The sequence below is a fragment of the Lithobates pipiens genome, unplaced genomic scaffold (genome assembly GCF_037356315.1).
Source record: "Lithobates pipiens isolate NorthernLeopardFrog02 unplaced genomic scaffold, aLitPip1_a1.2 Scaffold_23, whole genome shotgun sequence".
Taxonomy (NCBI): Eukaryota; Metazoa; Chordata; class Amphibia; order Anura; family Ranidae; genus Lithobates; species Lithobates pipiens.
In genome coordinates, this window is record NW_027507785.1 from 165,662,003 (window position 1) to 165,681,419 (window position 19,417).

At 44.0% G+C, this 19,417-nt stretch overlaps 2 protein-coding genes across 6 annotated transcripts in view; one reads left to right on the forward strand and one right to left on the reverse strand.

The window, feature by feature from the left end:
* The window catches only part of XPNPEP3 (X-prolyl aminopeptidase 3), a 287,901-nt gene extending 272,589 nt beyond the window's left edge, over window positions 1–15,312 (reverse strand). For 4 of the 5 annotated variants that reach the window (XR_013262366.1, XM_077452550.1, XM_077452549.1 and 1 more), the window contains exon 1: window positions 14,939–15,089. Coding sequence is in view for 4 of the 5 variants with exons in the window: in XM_077452550.1 (XP_077308676.1) it covers window positions 14,939–14,984 (46 nt within the window). In the remaining variant the exon portion in view is untranslated. Of the gene's footprint in view, window positions 1–14,938 lie in introns of all 5 variants that reach the window. The other variant, XM_077452551.1, reaches the window with a different exon arrangement.
* Window positions 15,313–15,365: 53 nt separating this feature from the next.
* Window positions 15,366–19,417, forward strand: part of ST13 (ST13 Hsp70 interacting protein) — a 150,838-nt gene continuing 146,786 nt past the window's right edge. The window contains exon 1 of the mRNA XM_077452552.1: window positions 15,366–15,607. Within this exon, the coding sequence (XP_077308678.1) occupies window positions 15,498–15,607 (110 nt within the window). The 5' untranslated portion in view covers window positions 15,366–15,497. The remainder of the gene's footprint in view (window positions 15,608–19,417) is intronic.

Sequence of the window (19,417 nt, forward strand, 5' to 3'; positions counted from 1 at the left end):
ATAAAATAAAAAAAGATAAACTATTTTGTTTACATTGTTTGAGCGGTGAGGTCCTCCGATCGATCCTAATGAATCTGGCGACCATCTGGTCCGCCGGAAATCTCTACGGTAAACATCCGGGGCCTAGGGATCCATTCTCGGACTCACCGATTGAAGCAGTGAGTCAGTGCTAGCACCTGAGGGTGGGGGACATCCCTCTCACCGCCCGTAACAACGATCAAGTGGCAGAACAGCTGTTATGATTGTTCTTATGGTGTAGGGAAGGTTGCAGATGGACACTGATCAGGCTGCAGTGAAGAGCAATGCTGCAGATGGGCACTGATCAGGCGGCAGTGAGGAGCATGGCTGCAGTGAGTAGCAAGGCTGCAGATGGGCACAGATCAGGCCGCATTGATGCTCACTGACCATTATTTTGCTTCAAAGTTTTTTTTTTTTACCTGAAACTTCCCTCTTAACCACTTAAGGACCGCCGCATGGAGATATACGTCGGCACAATGGCACCGACAGGCACAAGCACGTACCGGTACATGCTTGCCTTCCAGGGGGTGGGGGGTTCGATCTGACCCCCTCCGGCTGGCTGCAGCAGTCCGTTTCGCTTCAGGAGCGATCCGGGATGAGGGGATGGCCGTTGGTTTCTGGCCATCCCCTATTGAACGCTCCTAGCAAATGAGAAGCTTCCCCCCCCTGTGTACTGTAAACACAGGCAGGGAGGAAGTGATGTCACTCTCCTCGGGGCGGTCTTTTTGACCGGACTGCGAGGAGAACACATAGTAAGTGCACCAATCACTACACTGACACGTAGGTACACATAGGCACACAAATCACCCCCTGATCACCCCCCCCCCCTCCAAGTCACAGTGTCACTGATTGCAGTGATCATTTATTTACCGATCACTGCATTTAGTGTCAGTTGTGACAGTAAAAAGTGTCAGGGCAGTTAGTGTTAGGTACAGGGTAGCCCCCTACCCCCCTAATAAAGGTTTAACCCTGATTGCCCCTAGAGTTAACCCTTTCACCCCCTTTTGCCAGTGTCACTAAACGATCCTTTTTCTGATTGCAAGGTAGCTAGTTATTTTTTATGTTCACCGCCAGGTTTTTATAGCGTTAGGTACCCCCATATACTACCTAATAAAGGTTTTAACCCCCTGATTGCCCCTAGAGTTAACCCTTTCACCAGCGATCACCGTATAAGTGTCACTGGTGACGCTGGTTAGCCAGTTAGTTATTTAGGTTCCCCGTCAGGTTTTTAGATAGCGTCAGGGACCCCCATATACTACCTAATAAAGGTTTTAACCCCCTGATTAGATAAAGTAAGTGGTGTTGCGCTCCTAAAAACAAATTCCGCTGTCAGATACTTTAAAATATAAAATACGTAAGGTGACCAGAGGTCTGGATCAGATACTGCCTAAAGTAAGAGACTTATGCAGAATATATAAAAACATATAAAAAATTAGAGATTTAAAGTAGTCCATGGTTACAAGTGGTGCAAATGTGGCAGTGTTTCCAAGGACTACTTTAAATCTCCACGTCCCACTTTGGGATATATATATATTTTTGCACATTGCATATGTTGCACAGTTCTGCTAGTTATCTACTTGCTTGCACTTGTTTGCATTTTTGCACAGTTATTTTATGGCACTAACTATTCTTTATACACTGTGTTTATTTACTTATAATTATTGTCTATGATATATAATTTATATACATGTTTTTTATACACTTTTTTATATGTTTTTATATATTCTGCATAAGCTTCTTACTTTAGACAGTATCTGATCCAGACCTCTGGACACCTTACGTATTTTATATTTTAAAGTATCTGATAGCAGAATTTGTTTTTAGGAGCGCAACACCACTTACTTTATCTATTCCATTTACACATTTGGGCATCAGTTTGGTCCTGACGGTGTATGCAGCACCCATAGAAACGCATTTCGTTTTTTTCCGCTTCCCTCTTAGCGCAGGAGCACCTACCCTTACATTAACCCCCTGATTGCCTCAAGTTAACCCTTTCACCAGTGATCACCGTATAAGTGTTACGGGTGACTCTGGTTAGTTTGCTTTTTATAGCACCAGGGCACCCATCATTTATTACCCATTAAAGGGCGGGTGATATCAATAAGGTTTTAGGGTCAGGGTCTGCGTCCCTGCAGGCAGCACTAGGTTAGTGCCAGTACCGCTAACACCCACGCGCAAAGCATACATCTCCCGCAGGGGTATAGTATCTGAACAGATCAATATCTGATCTGATCAGATCTATACTAGCGTCCCCAGTAGTTTAGGGTTCCAAAAAAACGCATTGTTAGCGGGATCAGCCCGGATACCTGCTAGCACCTGCTTTTTGCCCCTCCGCCCAGCCCACCCAAGTGCAGTATCGATCAATCACTGTCACTTACAAAACACTAAACACATAACTGCAGCGTTCGCAGAGTCAGGCCTGATCCCTGCGATGGCTAACAGTTTTTTTTGGTAGCGTTTTATATTTAAATCCTGAAGGCAGTGCTTGGTTTTCGGGGTCCCGTACACAGCTAAGCTTCCAAAAAGTCCCCCACATGTGGTATCCCCGTACTCAGGAGAAGCAGCAGAATTTATTTTGGGGTGTAATTTCACTTATGCCCATAGCATGTGTGAGCAATATATCATTTAGTGACAACTTTGTGCAAAAAAAAAAAATAGTTTGTAATATTCCCGCAACTTGTGGCAAAATATAAAATATTTCATGGACTCAACATGCCTCTCAGTAAATAGCTAGGGGTGTCTACTTTCCAAAATGGGGTCATTTGGGGGGGTTTTGTGCTATTTTGGCATTTTATGGCCTTCGAAACTGTGATAGGTAGTGAGGAGTGAAATCAAAAATTTGCACCCTTAGAAATCCTGAAGGCAGTGATTAGTTTTCGGGGTCCCGTACGTGGCTAGACTCCCAAAAAGTCCCACATATGTGGTATCCCGTACTCAGGAGAAGCAGCAGAATATATTTTGGGGTGCAATTCCACATATAACTATGGCATGTGTGAGCAATATATCATTTAGTGACAACTTTTTGTAAACTTTTTTTTTTTCTGTGTCATTATTCAATGGGCTCAACATGCCACTCAGCAATTTTCTTGGGGTGTCTACTTTCCAAAATGGGGTCATTGGGGGGGGGGGGTTTGTACTGCCCTGCCATTTTAGCACCTCAAGAAATGAGATAGGCAGTCCTAAATTAAAAGCTGTGTAAATTCCAGAAAATGTACTCTAGTTTGTAGACGCTATAACTTTTGCGCAAACCAATAAATATACGCTTATTGACATTTTTTTTTACTAAAGACAGGTGGCTGAATACATTTTGGCCTAAATGTATGACTAAAATTTAGTTTATTCGATTTTTCTTATAACAAAAAGTAGAAAATATCTTTTTTTTTCAAAATTTTCAGTCTTTTTCCTTTTATATCGTAAAAAATAAAAATCGCAGAGGCAATCAAATACCATCAAAAGAAAGCTCTATTTGTGGGAAGAAAAGGACGCAAATTTCGTTTGGGTACAACATTGCATGACCACGCAATTACCAGTTAAAACAGTGCAGTGCAAAATTGTAAAAAGACCTCTGGTCCTTAGGCTGACAATTGGTCCGGGGCTTAAGTGGTTAAATTGGGGTGCATGTTATACACCGATAAATACGGTATGTACACACACACACCGCAAAGTATTAGTGTCCAACTAGACGGAGGTTTAGTCTGAGGAGCCCGTGGGAATTAGCTTAGCGTCTCACTGGTTAGAGAGGTATTCCCAGATGTGACCATCCACACTGAGATGTAGACAGGCTCTTTGCTCAGAGGCTTCGGGACTCAGATTCATCAAAGGCTCCATTCAAATCATCTGCTAATACATTCATAGGGGGCTTCATTCCTCTCCCCCCCAGTTTGAGACTGGGAGTGTTTTTTGCATTGTTATTTATACCTTCTTAAAGATACAGTTGTTCGTTTCACTCTGATCATACAAATTACTACTACAAACACCTCTCTAGCGAGTGAGACGCTAAGCTAATCCACACGGGCTACCCAGACTAAACCCTCATCAAGTTGGCCACAAATACTTTGCAGTGTATGTATTTATATATATATATAATAAAAATAAATTACCTTATAATCCGAGGCTCTGATGAAGCGGGTCATCCCGCAAAATGTGTAGGCTGACCCGATTCCTTAACCAGCATAACACCCTGGGATAAGTTATACTGCAGCTGTGTTTTTAAATATGTTCGTTTTTCAATGTTTCCACTCTTTCATGTATATGCGATATAAATTGTGTATATTTTCCTTTTAAATTCTCTCGATTTTTGTATTTCTTAAAAACCCTACATGACACATGTAAAGTCCCACCCAACTTTGCTCCAATTTCTGTATATTCTTTCTTGGGATGGTATTCATGTAGGGTTGAAACATCCAACATTTAGCCCCCATACTCTCTGACTATGGAGAGGAAAAGCACACCGCAACGCAGTAAACTCACACAGGACCTATTTTGTTGCCTCATCGCATTCACAAAACATAAATGTGAACGACCGTCATTGAACACAGTCTGTTTTTGGATGACATGTGAATCTAGGCTTTTTGTATCGCATCCAATCGGCATCAGTGTGAACCGGGACATACTGTACAGTAAGTATGTGTTACTAGCAATATTAGCTATAACTAGCAAATGTGTGCCTGATTACAAATTTCAGTGATCATTAATTCAGTCATTTTGATGTTTATATGTATTTTCTAGGGGATCACCGAATGGGTTTTTTGGTGCTGAAACCGATACCGAAAATGAAAAATACACTAGGTCGAAAACCGAAACCGATACCGAAACATATTTAAAAAAAAAAGTTTTTATACAGGAGATGGTCAGAGACTGGGGACATGGTACAGGAGATGGTCAGAGACTGGGGACATGGTACAGGAGATGGTCAGACCAGGGACGTGGTACAGGAGATGGTCAGAGACTGGGGACATGGTACAGGAGATGGTCAGACCAGGGACGTGGTACAGGAGATGGTCAGACATTGCACACATAATACATGATACAATTGATACAATACAGCCAGTGTCCCCCGTTGCATCCAGTGTCCCCTCATAGCAGCCAGTGTCCCCCGTTGTAGCCAGTGTCCCCTCATAGCAGTCAGTGTCCCCCGTTGCATCCAGTGTCCCCTCATAGCAGCCAGTGTCCCCCGTTGCATCCAGTGTCCCCTCATAGCAGCTAACCTGTCAAGAGAAGAGGAGAGCCGCCTCCGTCGCCAACATCACAGCTTTCAGTTCAATAGCTGTGTGTTCCCGGCCGCGCGCCGTCACGTATAGCCCCTCCCCCTTGTCAGGGCACTTTGATAGACAGATCATCCGTCCAATCCTGCGGGTGATCTGTCTATCAAAGTGCCCGGACAAGGGGGAGGGGCTGCACGTGATGTCGCGCGGCCGGGAACACACAGCTATTGAACTGAAAGCTGTGATGTTCCCGTGCTGTGATCAAACAGGTGGTGGAGGTGGCTCTCCTGCACTATAGCACGATATATCTTTTCATGATGGGCGGCACCAGGGGCGGGGGGCGGGGCCCATTTTCGGCTCCATTATCGGCCGTTTTTCTCTTTCGGCAAATTGCCAAAAAGGGCATTTTCGGCCGATATGTTTCAGCGGCCGAAATTTCGGTGCATCCCTAGTATTTTCTGCTTGATATTGATTTTGTAGTGTAAAGGGTTTATTAAAAAAAAAAAAAGAAGGATATGTAGTTTGTGTATCTTAAGATAAATGTAAAACTAGAATAGTGACCATACAGCAGTAAACCCTAAATCCAAGAGAGACAACAAAAAGGCACAGGTCATATCAGCAAGTTGCTTTTAATAAAGACAGACCAGGGCTTAAAGAAACATTATATGAAACGGTGAAAAGTTTATGAGAAAAATTGTAATAGTTCAAATAGGATGTCAGAATACAAAATGGATGCCAGTATAGGTCTGTTAGTTCTGCATTTTTACAGTTATGTCTTAACCTTCAACATACTGCTAGATACTGCAAGTCCTTAACCACTTCAGCCCCGGAAGAATCTGCCCCCTTAATGGTCAGGCCATATATAGGCATATATTGATTGGTTTGCGGAAAAGTTATTGCATCTACAAACTATGGGATAGATTTAGAGACTTTTTTAAAATAGTTTTTACTGGTTATGGCAGCGATCAGCGATTTTTATCAGGACTGCAACATTGCGGCGGACAAATCTGACCTCAAATTACTACGTTGATCATTGACATACGTTGACATTACTATGTTGATCAGTGCTATGAAAATGCACTGATTAATGTAAAAAGGACACTGGCAGGGAAGGGGTTAACACTAGCAGGCGATCAAGGCGTTAAGCGTGTCCCTGGGGAGGGGGGTTCTAACAGTAAAAGGGGATGGGCTACCAGGGACATGACAGATCACTGTTCCCGATCACTGGCAGTTGCCCGTTCTGCCTCTGTACATGGGTTGTCATGTTCATGTTCGCCTTACCCACCCACTATCTCCTGTGTAAACACCAACGTACACCTACGCCAGTTTGCCCAGAAGAGCCGACCTGCCGCAGTATAATAATGGCGGCTGGTTGGCAAGAGGTTAAAATGTATTGATAAATCTGTATAATTGTGGTTGGTATAATATAATGCGGGGGGGGCGTGGTCTGGACATGGCCGAGTAGAGACATGCAAGCTGAACTCCCGGCCATCTCCTATCTACCCCAACCAACTTACCTAGCTCCACTGCTCCCATCCAAAAAGCGTGCAGCTAACTTCCTTCTTCCTCCCCTTTACCTACCCTCCCCATTAGTGTTTGTTTTTCCCCTCCTCCCCTTTTTGTTTTCTCCGTCCTCCTCCTCCCCACCCAACCCCCTTTCCCCTCTACTACATTGCAATGAATTCAATAAAAGTGGTGCCATTAAATGCAAAAGGTCTGAATATACCTGAGAAAAGACGCATGCTATTAAACGATTTAAGTAATTTGCACGCTGATGTTGCCTTCATACAGGAAACTAATTCTAATGATAAACTCACAATTTCTCAAAAACAAATACTTTCCCTTGACATATCACTAAGAGGCATGGAGGAGCTCAACTATGAGGAAAGATTAGAGGAAATTATTTTATTCACTGTTGATAAGAGGAGATTAGGAGGGATATGATCAACATGTACAAATATATAAGGGGTCCATATAGTGAACTTGATGTTGAGTTATTCACTTTACAGTCAACAAAGAGGACAAGGGGGCACTCTTTACGTCTAGAGGAAAAGAGATTTCATCTCCAAATACGGAAAGGTTTCTTCACAGTAAGAGCTGTGAAAACGTGGAATAGACTCCCTGCAGAGGTGGTTCTGGCCAGCTCAGTAGATTCCTTTAAGAAAGGCCTGGATTATTTCCTAAATGTACATAATATAACTGGGTACTAACATTTATAGGTAAAGTTGATCCGGGGAAAATCCGATTGCCTCTCGGGGGATCAGGAAGGATTTTTTTCACCGCTTTAGCAAATTGGATCATACTCTGCTGGGGTTTTTCACCTTCCTCTGGATCAACTGTGGGTATAGAATTGGGTATATGTGATTGTATGAATTTTTTTTTTTTTTTTTTTGTGGTTGAACTGGATGGACTTATGTCTCTTTTCAACCTGACTATGTAATTATATCACTCCACTAACCCCACAGCCAAAACTAAAAGGGTATCCATACTGCTGTCCAGTAGATTGCCATGGCAATGCCAAGCTGTTATCAAAGACCCTGACTGATGCTGTGTGTTCCTCAAATTACAAATGCAAAATTACCTTAGCAATGCTATATACCCCTAATGAATACCAGGACACTTTGGTCAAACACACCCTAGAGAGAAATCTGGAGTTCAGAGAGGGCCAACCAATTCTGGGTGGGGACTTTAATGCTCCCCCGATTCCCTCGGCATATACCTCCTCCGGTCACTCTTCTGTTCCCCCCACATTCCAGAAAACGAATAGCTAACTCCCTACACAAAGATCAGCTGCTTGATGTGTGGTGCTTACAACATTGAGGAGAGCGAGATTATATGTTCTACTCCTCCCCACACAAGATCTACACCAGGATAGACTATTTCTTGATTTGTTATGGCCAGCTACATTCAGCTTTCAATTCTACAATCGGTCACATTATGCAGTCGGACCATGCTCTTATCTTCCTCATATACACACTCTCCGGAATGTCTTCCGCTAGATCCCATTATTGGCGTCTCAATGAGAGCATGCTGCAAATCCCAGAGGTGTTCGCAGACGTGTCGAGGGAGTTGACTCTGTAAGTTGTCATTAAACACGGCGCGTGTATTATAAGGGAATGGGATGAACAACTTATTTGTCTCCATTACAAACTAGCCTCAGCGGAGCCCAGGCCATAAACACGCCTCCTCTCACACGCTAGAGCTGGAGATGGGGTTAGTACGCAAAAAGATTACAGATTTATTACACTATAAGGCCAAGGCAGCATTGCAATTCTGGCGTAGAACAAGCAATGAGACAGGAGACAAATGTGGGAAGACGTTGGCCAGAATGATCAGGGAACACAAGCTTTCAGCTTACATCCCCCAAATTGAGAACCCTACCGGTCAGGAGTTTAGTGATTTTTACCCCACCCTGTACAAACTATCGAACAGAACAAACCTCCAAGCTGGACTATATCACAACTTCACAACTTCCGTCCCTTCCCATCGAAATTCAGGAAGTGCAGGATTCCCCAATAACCCTAGAGGAGCTCCAACTAGCTGTTGTAGCCTCGAAACCAGGTAAAGCCCCAGGTCCGGATGGATATACTAATCAATACAACGAAACCTTGCTTCCGATAATAAACCCACGTATGGTGAAGTTTTTCAATATAATTGGCTCAGATGCCAACTTCCCTAGAGACACTTTAAAGCAGGGGTAGGGAACCTTGGCTCTCCAGCTGTTTTGAAACTACAAATCCCATCATGCCTCTGCCTCCAGGAGTCATGCCTGTGATTGTTAGGGTCTTGCAATGTCTCATGGGACTTGTAGTTTTAAAACAGCTGGAGACCCGAGGTTCCCTACCCCTGCTTTAAAGGCTCATATTTGGCTAATCCACAAGAAAGGTAAGGACCCTACTTCATGTGGGAGCTACAGGTCCATTTCGCTTTTAAACTGTTCTCTAAGATTCTGGCTACCCGGCTGGCACAACACCTCCAAAAATTAGTACACCTAGATCAGGTGGGCTTTAACCCCGCTAGGGAGGCAAGAGACAACACTATCAAAGTACTCAACCTCCTCCATGAAGCAACCTCTAAGGGTGCCCCGTGTGTCTTTTTAAGTACCAACGCCGAAAAGGCATTTGATCGATTTAACTGGAACTTCATGTTCTCGGTGCTCCGACACATCGGTCTAGGGGAGAGAATGCTTGGCTGGATAGGCGGGATCTATTCTAACCCAACAGCTGAAGTGAAAGCAAATGGCCTACTTTCTGCCCCCTTCTTCATTGGTAATGGGACAAGGCAAGTGTGCCCTTTATCGTCCCTTCTCTTTGGCCTGTCTTTAGAGCCATTCTTCTGTAAAAGCAGACTAAATCCAGACATACAAGGACTATTGGTGGGTAACTCTCAGTGTAAAATATCAGCCTATGTGGGTGACTCATTCTTCTCCTTAACAAACCTGATTTCACTACCAAACCTCTTTCGGTAATTCGACACATACGGCACCCTTTCAAACCTGAAAATCAATTTTTCCAAATCTAAGGCCATGGGAGTCGCAATTCCTCTCCACACCAGGTTAACCATGCAATCAAACGTCCATTTCAAATGTACAAGTATTTAGGCACATACATCCCGTCTGACCTTTCACGTATCTACGAGCTCAACTTCCCACCACTATTCGTTAAAACCTGTGTTGTCCTAGAGAACTTCCAAAAATGACTACACTCATGGTTTGGCAGATGTAACCTCAAAAATGTGAATCCTTCCAAAATACCTTTACATGTTACAGAATCGGAGGAGATAACGTGTTATTATTGGTCTTAGAGTTATTACTTTGACCCAAGTCCAGTCCAGGAACAGGAGGAGGAGGATTTCTTGGACCAAAAATTGATTGCGGTATTAATCGTGACCAATTATGTCATAGACCTTTGCTGCTGGGGATCCAGGAGAATAATCCAGATGACTTTTGGAATTATCTCCGGATGACGGACCCCTGCTTTCATCAACTCTTGGCATTGTTGACCCCCTATATTAAGAAGCAGGACACATGCATGAGGCTTTTATTTTATTTTTTGGTTGAATAATGATTTGATATATTTTCTATATTTCTGGACGCATAGAATGTACTTCTTGTTCTATTGGCAGATAGCATGTTAATTTTGTTTTCTTTTCTAATGCACAATAGACCTGCACAATTCTGAGAAAAATTAGAATCATGATTCTTTTGCTTAGAATGAAGATCACGATTCTCAAAAACTGAGAATAAATAAGAAAAAAAATAAGACTCACTACAGGGCCATGCTGAGAGTTGTAGTCTTTCCATAACACAGAATCAGCCATGATGGGAGTTACAGTGCTCAGGACTATACACTGAGTGCTAGGGGCCCAACTTAGGGCTGTAGTCCCCCCCCAAAACGATTGTGCTGGGAGCTGCAGTCCTCCTGCATGACTGATTTTGGCTTATGGGGGACTACAACCCTTAGCATGCCCCTATATGGGGGGGGGCATATAGCACTGAGGACTGCAACTCCCCAGCATGACTTATTGTCTATGGGGGACAATTCCCAGCAGGGACCTGTGTATAGTAATGAGGACTTCTACCCATACATGAATAGACATTCATTCAGTCCATGCTGAATCAGATGAAATTTCAATCCATGTATGGACCCGCCATGAATCCAAGTCTCCTCTAAAGTGTGATCCTTGTTTAGACAGCTTTTCAGAAACAACGGACAGGCAGTGCGGAGGTGCGCACTCACTGCGGTTTCCCGGTCACTGTACATGCCCAGGCAGCGGCATGCCGCATCACACGTTCCGGTGGCTGACGTCAGTTCCGATATCCGCCATTTGCGTTCCACGCTGGTTACCTGGAACCGGCGGCGCTAAACGAAAATTGCGGGTCATCCAGACTTTAGATCGTGTGGGGGGGGTGAACGGAGATCGAGATCTTTTTGCGATTAATCGTGCACCTCTAATGCACAATAAAAGAATTGTGGAGAATAATACTTGGCTGTGTGTTTTACTTCAAAATGACAGTTTGAGTAGGCAGTTACATTTTAAAAAAATAGAATGTAAAATTAACAAGGGACACCAACATAGTTGTAGCTTAGATCTTAAAAACTACGGGATAATGGTGTTTTGGTAACTTGCACCAAAAAAAAAAAAAAAAAAAAAAAAAAAAAAAGCATAATAATATTATTATGCTTTATAGATAAAGTTGATCCAGGGAAAATCCAAATGCCTCTCTGGGATCAGGAAGGATTTTTTTCCCCCTGCTGTAGCAAATTGGATCCTGCTTTTCTGGGGGGGGGGGGGGGTGGGGGGGGGGGTTCGCCTTGCTCAGGATCAACTGTGGGTATATGGGATTGTTTGACATTTTCTATTTTAATTATTATTTTTCATGGTTGAACAGGATGGACTTGTGTCTTTTTTTTCAACCTAACTATGTAACTATTATTCTTGATATCACTAGAAAAAAAAAAAAAACCTTTGAAAATGAATTTGCCATAACTCCATCGGTATCATCAGCAAAGCAGCTTCATTACTATCCCATTAAAGAAGAAGAGAATGTGCACTGCATTGTTAATTCTCCATTACGAATACTAGTTTACAAGACCGTTTCTGACTCATCCTTGCTTATGAGCATGCGTGTAAAATTTTAAAGCCTGCCATCCAACATTTGTTTGCAGAAAATCTGACAATTGTCCAATGGAGCGTACAGTCGGATTTTTCGCCAACAGCCTGTCATCACACATTTTCTTTCCCGTCAGAAAATCTGATTGTGTGTACGAGGCTTTAAACCCAGTATATCTGCATAAGACGCCAGATTATGTGCAGTTCTTAAAGCCTACCAGTTACTAGAAGGCAAAGGAGAAAATATCTTTACAGACAGCAGATATGGCTTTGGTGTGGCTCATGATTTTGGACTTGTATATATAGCACAAACTTTCCTTACTGGTGCAAGAAAACCTGTGAAGCATGCAAAACTTATAGAAGACTTGTCTGAAGCTTTTCAAAAACCAACAAAGGTAGCCATCCTTAAAGGTAAAAGGCACATACGAGAGGTGGTGGAATAGCAGCCATAGGCAAAAATCGGATTTGCTAAAAAAAAAAAAAAAAAAAAAGCCCTTATGGAAGTAGTAAAGAGTCACCACTTTTTTTTATTTTACATTTTCCTACATTAAACCTCACTTATCATGTAGTTGCCCACCCCATTAATTTGTTCAGATCTTTTTGCAAGGTTTCCACATCCTGCAGAGAAGTTATTGCCCTGCTTAGCATTGTCCACAAATACAGAGGTTGAACCGTTTACCCCATCCTCGAAGGTCCTTTATGAACAAATGTAATAAGATTGGTTCCAGCACAGAACCCTGGGAGCCCCATTACCCACCCCTGACCATTCTGAGTACTCCCATTTATCACCATCCTCTGCACTCGCCCTTGTAGTCAGTTTTCAATCTATGTACTCACCCTATGGTCCATGCCAAGGGACTTTATTTTGTACAGTAAACGTGTATGGGGAGAACTGTGTCAAATGCTTTTGCAAAATCTGCGGACCTTCCTTTATCTAGATGGCAACTCACCTCCTCATAGAAGGTTAATAGATTGGTTTGACAAGATTATTCCTGAACCCATGCTGATTACTGCTAACGATACCGTTCTCATTACTAAAATCTTGTATATAGTCCCTTATCCCCTCCAAGAGTTTACATACTATTGATGTTAGGCTAACTGGTCTGTAATTCCCAGGGATGTATTTTTGGCCCTTTTTAAATATTGGTGCTACATTAGCTTTTCTCCAGTCAGTAAAAATTAGGAACAATCGTCTGGCAATTACTTGACTTCCCTATGTACTCTCGGGTGCAAGCCATCTGGTCGCGGGGTTTTTTTTAATGTTAAGTTTAGTAAAGTCTAATTTTAACTCTGTCATCTGTTAACCATGGAGGTGCTTCCTGTGATGTGTCATGAGGATAAACACTGACGCTTCGTTTACTGAAGCCCCCCCCCCCCCCCGATTTCTCTTGTGAAGACTGAGGTGAAGAATAAATTCAATACCTTCGCCATCTCCCCATCCTTTGTAACCAGATGTCCTTCCTCATTCTTTATGGGGCCAATATGGTCTGTCCTCCCTTTTTTACTGTTTACATAAAGAATTTCTTGGGATTAAGCCATCCATGACTTTTGTTTGCTCTTTTAACATATTACCCAATGGGATGCATTGGCTAATGCACTTATTTAATATGCTCTTAAAGCAAACCCATCTCTCCTCCGTGTTCTTTGTTCCTAAGATTTTATCCCAATTTATCCCTTCTAGCAAGTATTGTAGTTTAGGTTGGCTCTTTTGAAATTCAGTGTCTTTGTATTGCCCTTGTTTCCTATTTGTGCAATTTATACTGAAGCCAATTGACCTGTGATCGCGGTTACCTAAATTGCCCCATATTTCCACATCCGTGATCAGGTCTGTATTGTTGGTAATCAGTAGATCCAGTAATGCTTTATTTCCAGTTGGTGCATCTACCATCTGACCCATAAAATTGTCCTGCAAGACATTTAGGACCTGGCAAGCCTTTCCCTCCACTCAGTCTATGTCTGGATAATTAAAATCCCCATTATAACATTTCCCATCCTTGCTGCTAATCCAAATTGCGATAGGAGATCTGTCTCCCCTTCCTCCCTCAGGTTAGGGGGTCTATAGCATACTCCCAGTATTATTTTCCCCTTAGCTTCAGCCCTTTGGAGCTCTACCCATAAGGATTTCACGTCCTCCCTAGCTCCCTTAGTGATGTCATCTCTCACATTCACTTGTACATTATTCTTGATATATAGGCATACCCCTTTTTACCCTCTCTATCCCTGCGATAAAGGGTATGCCCTTGAATACTTGCCAGCCAATCATGAGAGCTGTTGAACCAGTACTCTGAAATTCCAACAAAATCCAAATCCTGCTCGTACATCAGTATCTCTAGCTCACCCATCTTGTCCGCTAGGCTCCTGGCATTGGTGAACATGCCACGTAGTTTAGACCAGTCACATATTACCCTCTTACTGGGTGTTCCGAGATTGCAACTAGGACTTGTTACTATACTTATCTTGGGTTTATGTGCTTTGGTCAACCTACCAGTAATGCCCACAATAGTACCCTCTGGAATACTGGAATATGTGCCGCGCTGACGATCTCTACCCCTGGACCCCCCCCCCCCCCCCATCACTCAATTTAAAAAAAAAACCTCCTTTGGCCATCCCATTTCCAATGCGTCAAAAGCGCACAATGTCGAGCTACAAAAATGCACTGGTTCACAATGGAATACATGCATTCTCATTGCGACAGCCCTTTGGTTTTAATAGGCTGCCTAACGCAAGTGAGAACACAAAAAAGGCAAGCACAACTTTTTCAAATCACACAGCACCAAACCGCATGCTACAGCTGTTGCCGTGCGACTTTGGATGCTGCAGCTGATACGTTTTGGGAGCCATTACAAATGAATGGTACCGCATCTCAAGGGCAAGCGCGGTGCAGGAAACATGCGTGGAACGTGCCTTTTCCCCAACACATCCCAGTGTGAACTGGCCCATCACTATTTAGCAAGCTGTGCAGTGTCACATATAGGAAGGCATGAGGAGAGGGAGGATCACTGACAAAAAGACACTTTTATAAGTGCACAAAAGTGAAGTGCCCAGCTATCATCAGAGCGGATGTAAAGTATGCCATTGACATGACAGAGGAAGAAATCCCTGACCTGGAACACGCCTGCAGAAACAGCTCAGACCGACAACACGCCACATAACTCAACTCTAAGGAATCCGCCGCTCTTGTCGCACAGGAAATCACCACCATTTCCTGTCGCGGCCCTCTGATCAACTTCCTATGACAGGTAGCTACAGAGACACCATATTGGTATCTGGTTGCCATGAGTGGAGCGGCTGTTCAAGGTGACAGCCTCAGTTGTGGTGCGTTCATCTCAGGCGCCCAATGGCAGCCTCTATTAGGGTGGTGGGTGGAGATTTCGTGAAATGTTTCTCATCGTCCATAGGCTTTGAGGAGAAGTGACGGCAATCTATTAACTACGATGTCGTTAGAACTAGCTTGAAGGAAGGCAAACACTTCCGCACACAATACTTCCTGACGAGTCACGCGCCTTCTCCTAGAGAAGCAGAGCGGCCGCACTTCCTGTTCCACGGGTGTCAGAAGTACTTGGTGATTGGTTGGTTTACTAGCCACGCCCACCTCGCCCCAGCGCTGCCATTTCTAGTTCTTTCTAGGGAGTCGGTGGTGTTGTGCTCGTGTGTGTGTAAGCCATGGACCCGCGGAAAATACACGACTTGCGAGAGTTTGTCAATCTGTGTAAGAGCAACCCGGCTATCCTGCATCGACCGCAGCTCAAGTTCTTCACAGAATGGCTACTAAGGTGACTAGACATTTCTATGCATTTCCCCAGTATGAACGGTCCTCAGCTAATCGCACGTTTTCTTGTATTTGAAAACCGTTTCAGGAAGTTGGATTAAAGTAGAAATGAAGGAAAAACTTTCATTTAATTTTGGATAGAATAGGGAGGGTTCTGAGCACTGTCAGTTGTTTTCTTTATTTCTATCTGTGTCCTGTTGTGGAGATTCCCCTTCACTTCCTGTCTCATAGCCAAAACAGGAAGTCAGAGGAAATCCCTCCAAAGCAAGATGATGCCTGATTGTCATCAGAACTAGTGTTCACATTGTCAGCGCCCAGGGTAGGCAAGTAATTTGCACCCCATAACCCATGGACTCTTTGGTGCTCCCTGAATCCAGTAAGGACAGACGGCCGGCCAGCGGTCCGTGTGCGGTGAGGACAGACGGGTGGTCTGTGTGCGGTAAGTGTAAGGCCTGAAGGAGCATGGAGGAACTCCTGTAGTGATGAAGGTAGACCTCTCCCCATCAGCCTCTTACCCCATGGCAGGAATCGGAAGAATTCCGGGCTGCCATCTCAATGTTGGCTTGAGCAGCCACCTGTGAGTGTGTAGTAGAATTCAGCCACACCCCACCCACCACCTCCTCGGCCGGTACACAGAGAGATACTGCACAGCTGACAGAGAGTCCCTGCCGGCTGCAAACCTCAGGATGCTGTGTTCGGGGCACTAGAGGGACACTGCAGCCAGGGGAGAAAATAAAATGCAGACATTGCCAGCAATGTGACACAGATGGTTGCAGAGATGGGGTGTAACCCAAGCACCCCCTGGCACCGCTCATGGGTTAGGGTGTGCCCAGACACACCTCCGCACATGCCTATGGTGAGCCCACTCTCTCAATCCTGCGTGAGCCCGCTCTCCGTCATCCAGTGTAACTCATGCTGGGTGACACTGTGTGCCCACTCTGATATCCTGCGCCTCTAAATGTTGCGCCCGGGGCGACCGAACCACCTGACCCCTTCCACACACACACACCCCCCCCCCCCCCCCCATGCTAAGCCACTGCCCCATTGGAAGATTTCCCCTCTTGTTCTGGGGACAACCCAAAACTTGTGACTTTCCTTTACTTTTATTTTTAATTTTAACGGTAAACATGACATATAGAGAAGAGGAATCGTCTTCCCAATGGGGGCACTGACAGTAATAAAAACTGACAAGGGTTGCATTAATGTAACAATAAAGTTTCCAAATGGGCACTCATAGGTGGCACTGATTGGCATCACTGATTAGGAGGTACTGGCAGGTATTGCTGGTGGGCACTAATTGGCATCTTGTGTGGGCACACATTGCCGCCCATGGCCACCAGAGATGCCATACCTGGTGGTCATCAGTGGTGGTCCTGGTGACATCCCTGGGGGGGGGGGAGGGGGGCTGAGCTGATTGTTTTACCCCGCCTCAGAGGAGCAGCCGATTGTCTCTACGGTACTTGCGTTTGTCAGACACATGTGCGGAAACACTGATAAACAGCTCTTTCTGTTTACTTCGTGATCAGCTGTGATTGGGCACTCTCACTCTCAAATTTTCTTCCAGCTCTTGTTTGTTAGTACCACTGATTTTTGCCAGCTTTTTGTTGTCAAGTTTCAACTTTTTTGAGACATGTCGCTACCATCTATTTCAAAATTACCTTATTTTTTTTTATAAAATGGTAATTTCTATTTTCTATTGTGAAGAAAATATGGGTTTGATGAGGTTTGCAAATCATTGCATTCTGTTTTTGTCGATTTTACACATTGTCTCAACCTCTTCGTAATTGGGGTTGTGCATTAAAAACCGCATAAAAAAAAAAAACCTACATTAACCGCTTGCCAACCAGTCACGTACCTGGTACATCATTGTTCTTCAAGTGGTTGTGCCAGGAGGATGCCTGACTAGCTGCTCAATTGCTATTACATTATCCCACCGGGAGACCCGAGCCACCTAGTCGGACCCCCAAACAAAGCCGGGATCGTGATGACGTTACATCCCTTCCACTTTTTACTCTAGAGCTGCACGATTAATCGTTAAAAAACGCAATCTTGAGTCACCCCCCCTTTACATTCTCTCCTGCTAAGAGTAGGCTATTCTTTCATATAAACAAGTGGATAGATTATCTGCTCACTCAGCTGTCAAAAGAAAGCACCTGGGCAATCTGCCAATTGTAGAACTTGAAACATTGTAACTAACATCAAAGGCCCCTTTCACACATGCGGACATCCGTTTGTGGATGAAATACGGACATACACGCATCCCTATGGGATAGCGGGTGTCTGCGGATGTTCACCCGCTATTGTCCGCCTCCGCAATTGTCCGATTCTGCAGACGGAGGAAAATCCTATTTTTCTATCCGTCTGCAGAGCGGATCAGATGAACACGGACAGACGGTCCGTGCTCATCCGATCCCCATAGAGGAGAGCGGAGAGCTGACAGGGCGGTCCCTGCACAGTGTGCCAGGACCGCCCTGTCCGCCGCCGGCTCAGCGGGGACAACGGTGCGATCCCCACTGAGCGAGGGGATCATCACGGGGCGGATCATTACTGATCCGTCCCGTGTGAAAGGGGCCAAAGGGATAGAACTTCTTGTGTAAACAAATAATCTGAGCAGTCTGCCAAGCTTTCAACCACATGTAAATGCAGAAAGTTTAACCACTTAGTCTAAATCTTTTTCTATCTTATTTTAAATCGCACTGTATTTGCCCAGCAGTCTTTCAATTGCAATTTTTTGAGAAAAAATATGAAACAGTAAAGTTAGCACAATTTTTTTTATTTTATTTTTGTTTTAATGTGAAAGATGATACGCCGCGAGAATCGTGATCTATCTTCTAAGCAAAAAAAATCGTGATTCTCGTTTTAGCCAGAATCGTGAAGCTCTACTTTACACAGATATCTGCGCCATTTTCAAAAAATCAAAGGCATTCAAACACAGATTTTGGTGTTTTTAAGTGCAGAGGAAGGATTTGTGGTCTTATTGACCCCAGATCCCTCCATACCTGTTACATGCTTATTGCTGCCAAAAGGATGTTTACGTTTCTCGACAGCAAAAAAAGTGATGCAAAAAACATTTAAAGCAACAGTGTAAAAATAAAATAAATGAATAATTAAAAAAAAAAAAAATTGAACGTCGCAGGCAAACAGTGATCATCCCCCACGTGAGGTATCCCTACAAATGTCCAATGGCAGTAATTCTCGTACCAGATCTCTGTAGATCTAAAGTGGTAACCTGTAAAGGCTTTTAAAGTGCTGCCTATGGATAGTAAAAAGTGTGTATGTGTGTGTGTGTGTATTCCCCCCCCCCCCCAAAATAGCAGAGAGTCCCTTACTTCACAGTGCTCCTAATATACAGTCTGTGAAGTGTTTGACCCTCAAGGGTGTGTCTGTTAGTGAATATCTGGTGTAACCCTTATGTTTTGCCCACATATTTTTTTTTGTTTTTTAAAAAAGCTTAATGCTTTATTCACACCAAGGACTTTTTAAATATTTTTTTTTTTCAATGGAGACGCTGAAGAAAAGCACGTAGTGCATTTTTTTTTTCTGTGATTTTTGCCACGTTTTGCTTTTTTAACCACTTAAAGCGGGATTCCACCCTAAAGTGGAACCTCTGCTGATCGGATCCCTCCCCCCCTCCGGTGTCACAATTGACACCTTTCAGGGGGGAGGGGGGTGGAGATACCTGTCAAAGACAGGTATTTTCACCCACTTCCAGGCATAGACTCCCGTGGGAGTCTACGCCATTTCCTGCCCTGCCGTGCTGTCTGCTGGGACACACACGGGTCCCAGTGACAGCGCGGAAATTTCCTATTGCGCG